The sequence below is a fragment of the Heterodontus francisci genome, chromosome 38 (genome assembly GCF_036365525.1).
Source record: "Heterodontus francisci isolate sHetFra1 chromosome 38, sHetFra1.hap1, whole genome shotgun sequence".
Lineage (NCBI taxonomy): Eukaryota > Metazoa > Chordata > Chondrichthyes > Heterodontiformes > Heterodontidae > Heterodontus > Heterodontus francisci.
In genome coordinates, this window is record NC_090408.1 from 28777460 (window position 1) to 28783459 (window position 6000).

General features: G+C 38.0%; 1 protein-coding gene across 9 annotated transcripts in view; it reads left to right on the top strand.

The window, feature by feature from the left end:
• The window catches only part of myo5aa (myosin VAa), a 189764-nt gene extending 186633 nt beyond the window's left edge, over positions 1–3131 (top strand). For all 9 annotated transcript variants that reach the window (XM_068017977.1, XM_068017976.1, XM_068017979.1 and 6 more), the window contains one exon: positions 766–3131. In XM_068017977.1, the coding sequence (XP_067874078.1) occupies positions 766–918 (153 nt within the window). In that variant the 3' untranslated portion in view covers positions 919–3131. The remainder of the gene's footprint in view (positions 1–765) is intronic.
• Positions 3132–6000: the final 2869 nt, after the last annotated feature.

The window sequence follows — 6000 nt, forward strand, 5'->3', positions numbered from 1 at the left end:
CACCAGTCCATAGGATTTGTTGCCATTTCCCTCTTTTGCCAGCTGGTGACTCCCAGGCGCGATAGGTGACATTTAGGACCTTCACGTCATGCTTGCAAGCATCCTTGAAGCAGAGCTTTGGACGCCCCACTTGTTGTCTCACCATACAGAAGGTCCTTGAGTATGCGACTGTCTTCCATCCTGTGGATATGTCCAATCCACTGAAGCTGCCTCTGTTTGATTAGTGCTAACACACTTGGGAGCTCTGTTTTTGAGAGGACGGCCACATTTGTGATTTTGTTCTGCCAGGATATGCCCATAATGCGCCGCAGACAGCGAAGATCGAAATTATTGAGCTGCTTTTCCTGGTAGCTGTAAGTCGCCCATGTTTCACAGCCATACAGCAAGGTGCTGAGAACACAGGCCTTATAAACCATCAGCTTGGTCCTAAGGGTCAGCTTGATGTTATCCCACGTGCGTTTCGCAAGTCGGCTAAAGGTCATAGCTGCTTTCCCTATGCATGTATCAATCTCTGCATCAAGGGACAGACTGTCTGTCACCATGGGCCAAAGGCAGCAGAATTTGCTAACCACTTACAGTGAGGTGTTATTTAGTGTAATCAGGGGCGGAGATGCAACACCTTGTCCCATGACCACTGTATTGTAGACATTTAGAAAAAAACTGCAGAAATCATAAAATCTATTTCCAGTTTTGGGAACATTTTTAGTCTGTAATTCTACTTAAACCATATTAATTCTGTTCCAATAATTTTTTTCTGCTCTCTAGGTGCGTTTACAAAATCGAAAAGACTCTCCGCAGCTGCTAATGGATGCAAAACACATATTTCCAGTTACATTCCCATTCAATCCATCTTCTTTGGCACTTGAAAGCATTCAGATTCCAAGTAGCATGAACCTTGGATTCCTTTTGCGTGTCTGAGGGACACTTAAGATATAAATTCTACGTTGGTCAGAAAATTATCATCCCCATTCACTACATACAGCTAGAGTAATGTTAAAATATCTGCATTATAAAGGAATGTGCACTGAAAGTAAAGAATGCCAAACACTTTCATGCAGAACCTGGTGATGACTGCTAAGGTGCAGTTCCAATGAATATACTTTGAATTTAACAACTGTAAATTAAGGTTGTGTCATATTTCAATTATTAGGAATCTGAATTAAGAGGAAATACAACTGCCGTATATAGCACCATTTGTCTAATATCTATTATTTAAGTCAATATATAAATAGAATACAAGGTCTGTTAGAATAGAATCTAATTACATTGTTAGTATTGGTGTTTTACTTAGCACATTATGATAGTTACCCTGTCCAGTGTCCTCTAAATATGCTGAACTACACTCATTTAGTACTGCACTGTATATTGTTAAGTTGTCATTCACTAAAAATATTTCATGTCAACTTTACACTTTTTTCAAAACGGTTTTAAACTTGATTTAATGCAAGTAGTAATCACTATTTGAAGTTCCAAATTTGACTTAAAGCACAAAATCATACAGGCAAAATATTAAATTCTCAGATGGACTATAAAGATATTTGGCAGCAGATAAAAAATATTGCAGGTTGAACAAAACTTTTTTTTCAGTATTTGAGGTAGTACCTTACTTCCCTTTTAAATACACCTTATTGGAATCTCTTAAGGCTTCACAATACAGGAATTACTCAATTATTTCATTTGTTTGTTACTGTATATTAGGGTAAAAGAGGACAACTGCAGAAGTAGAGTTAGAGGTATTTTTCCAGTATTTGCAGTACAGTATTTAGTGACCTTAGGGGTCAGATTTCATGCAGGTTGCAGTGATTTAAGATGCAGGTATCACCCTAACCGGGCAGCCTCAATCTCGCTTTCCCCCCAAGTTCCCAATTTTGCAGGTCTATCGTGGATTCAATTCTGAAAGCTTTTCACGTGGATATGCCCAATTTAAGGACAGTAGGTGCTGTGACTGGAAATAGAGCAATATTAAGTTCATAATCACTTCATGGTGGCCAAAAAATATACTTATTGCACCTTTCATTGTTTCCATGTTTTAAGTTATTAAATATATTGACCAAGCATTCGATTTCAGAAACCTGATTTTCCGAGCATTGATTTACAAATCTAAATGGTGTATTATGCGTGCCTATTTATAATCCAATTGGATACCCATTATTTAATTGAAAGCTATGGTAATTCTAGGTCCCATAGAATAAAGATCAATAAGCTACTCAGTAGATTTACAGATTAGTTCAGAGGTTTCACAACTATCATCTTAAAAATTAATGTTGGGTAATATTTTGATAGGAACATTACTGAATTTGTGATGTACTCCTTGACTATTTTCTTTTTGCTTTTTTTGTACATTTCAATCTATTAATTTCTTAAAATGTATAATTCCCCAGAGCCTTACTTTTCCCTCTTATCAGATATTTGCTTAATTCAACCCATTACAAAATGAATAAAAGCATAATGTGCTTTGGTTGTCCTAAAACATGCCTTTCTGTGAAGGGGGCAAACACTGCAGACAGAAAAGGATTTAATTTTTAAAGAAAGATTGGGGAAATCAATTTAGTCCAAATTACCAGTTGTCACTGCACAGTACTGTACCTATTCAGTATTTTTTCTTTTTAAAAAAAAACAAAAACCAGGGTACAAAAGTAAAACTTGTTACGAATCTCAGCAGATAGAACAATAAAAAAAAGTTGCGTCGTCCATAATGGTGTTGAGAAAATATGAAGGCAATCTTCCTTTGAAATCTTGGCTATGCACTTTAGTTATACCCTATACGTATATATAGTCCTATGTTTCCTGCTTATATTGTATCTTACTTTTTTGTACCATAAACTGTTACAAGACGTAAGTACATTACTAGTGGTTAGTTTTAAGAAACTGGAGATATTTAAAATATCAACAGCGGTCAGCTGAAAACACAATTGCTGTTGCATTACGTAGATCACTAATGTTGACTATGGATGACTATTTCTGTACTTAACCAGCTAGCAAACAATGAGTATATTGATGTACAGAAAAGTTCTGAAAACCCTGTAGCGTTTCCTGTTTGTTGCAATTAGTACATATGTGTATCATGGCAAATGTATATTGAATTAGGTACTAAGGTAATGTCCAACTTGTAAAAAAAAATAAAAATTTCAACGGTATAAGCATGCTTTTATATTCATTGAGAAAGTGGTGACACAACCACTGGACAATTTCATTGCTGTTAGTCTTCAAGTAAAGAGTTTTATCTTCATATGTTCTGAATTTTCACAATCAGTAACTTGTTTGTTCTAGGAAAGTGGTTGAAAACTACAGCCTAGAAATTGGACCCTGCAGTGCCTGTTTTTCAGGCAAAACGCAGCCTACTATGTCCCCAAAATGGAAAGCTGGCAGCAAGTGCACACTGCCAACTAGAAGTTGGCTGCCTGCCAAATTGGGTAAGGACAAATGAGGCATCCTTTACCCACGCCTGAAAAAAAAATTAGTCCCTTTGCTTATGGGGCCTAATACCTGTTTGAGGCCCCCGCTGCAAGATTAGTTTGTCCCAAGGCAGCCAGCGCCATCACAGTTTGCACTCTGCAAAACCAACCCTTCAGAATTCCTGCAACAAAAAATGTAAGTTACTTATCTCTGAATGTGGAGCCAGGGGAAGCAGCAGTGATCCTCCTGACCCCACACTAAACCACCCACCTAATCGCCACAGATCCTGTGGGCCCACAATCTGCTCCCGCCTTCCTCCCCAGGCTATAATTTACCTGCAGGCCGCTGTGGCACTAGCAGCTCCTGTTCTTCATCCTTTCACCTTCTTGAGCTCCTCCCATAGCACCATTCCTATTCAAATGAGGTCCGAGGCCCAATATCTGGAGCTTCTCTGACCTCTCCATTTGTGCACAGGATAATTACATCTAGGCCACTGTTCTACTGTTTCACTCCTGACATGGCTCATTGCTGTATGTTCTAAGCTTAGCACAGGATGATTGGTGAAGGACAAATAAATCTGTAATTTCCTAAAGTAAAATGATATCTAATTATAATTTAGTCCATGTTATTTCAAAGAGACTATGCAATCACTTTTTTTAAAAATGGAACGTCTGAGACAGTGTTAGGATTCAGAGAGTGAGCAGGTTTCTGAGTTTTTGGACACTGGAAGATGTCTGTCATCACACTAATTATGATTTTGATTCATCATTCTGCTGCAACAGCTTAGACTTTGGTAAAAATGTCCCATCAACATTTGGCTGTACCTTTCCAGTAGAACCATTTGATTCTTTTTTTTCTCTGTTAGGGCAAACTTTATCTCAGATAGGTAGGGACCAGCATTTTAAGTTTGATCTTGCCCTAATGTGAGATCACAGGCAGCTGAGAAAGCTATTTTAACTCCCAAAAAAGCTAATCCTTTAAAATGAAGAACATTAGAAACCTCTTCAAGAAGTGAAATATTTCACTTCTGAGTTTCTGTCCACATCAACAGGTTTAAATAGATATCATGAAGGTAAATAATAATGCAGTGCATTGTGTCTAACACGTGGAACATTTCATGGTTTTTTTTTTTGAAGCATTTAAATCACAAAATATTTGATTTTAGAACACGCTTAAAGACTAATATTGAAGAGAAATATATATAAACATATGGCCATGCACTCAACAATGGTAGAAAGATTAATAGTATAATAGTTCAAAAGATTAATAGTACAGCTATGAACTCTTTGCTATGCCGACTGCAGTCTCAGTGGCATTCCTGGGGGAAGGCATCAAGTGAAAAATAGGGGAGAAAAAAAAATCAAACATTTTGTTGCTGCTGCCACTACTTTCACCACTGCTACCTAATGATCAGCTGAAGTGATACTGCTGAATGACTGGGCTTCTCTCTGGTGTAAGAGGTGTGTGGCTCAAAAATACAAAAGCCAATACTTTTTATAACTTTAGAAGCATGCTACTAAACAGGAAAAAAAATGACGTTCACCCATTCTTTTAAAAAAAAAAATTAGCAATGCAATCATTTAGAAGGGGAAAAAGCTGATTTGTAGCCAACAGATATTCAGAACTGTAAAACAATTTTACAGCACCTCACATTGGTGACAGTGATCCGTTATTCAACTGTAACTGAATATATAACGTCAGTGCTCCAGATGTAGATTAATCCCTAAAGTTCTCCTTTGGAATAAAGGACATGAACCATTACATATCATTCTGTGGTTATTTCTAGGTGAGTTTTACAATCATTCCATGATGCTGAGTGGTGGTACAGGATAACAGCACTTTACATAATACACTGTTGTGTATTGGTTTGGCTCAATTGATATAACACTTCCCTGTGAATCAGAAAGCTCTGCATTCAAGCACCATGTCAGGAATTTGAATTTATAATCAAGGCTGATCCTCTAGTCCAGGGGTGCTGTAATGCTACAGGTGCTGCCCTTCGAATTAATTCACCCTCCTTCTCAGTCCTCCTTTGTTTCTCAATCCCTAAATCTAATTTGTTAAAGAAATACAATGTCTGTCCTGTTCACCAAGGTCCTAGATGTTCTGTTTTCTTCGCTGCATAGTTATAAGCTCACACTTAGAATGAATCATAGCACGGAAGGAGACCATTTGGCCCATCGTGTCTGTGCTAGCTCTCTGCAAGAGCAGCTCAGCTAATACCACTCCCTGCCCTTTTCCTGTAGCCCTGCAAATCTTTTCTCTTTAGGTGCTTATCCAATTTCCTTTTGAAAGTCCTGATTGTATGTACCCGCCGCATCACACACTCAGGCAGTGCATTCCAGATCTGAACCACTCACTGTGTGAAAATGTTTGTCCTCATGTTGCTATTGGTTATTTTGTCAATCACCTTAAAGTGGTGTCCTCTGGTTTGCAAACCTTTTGCCAATGGGACTAGGTTCTCTCCATCTACTCTGTCTAGACCCCTTTTGATCTTGAACACTTCTATCAAATTTCCTCTCAACTGTCTCTTCTATAAACTTCTCCAATCTATCCACATAACTGAAGTCCCTCATCCCTGGAACCATGCTTGGAAATTTTTTC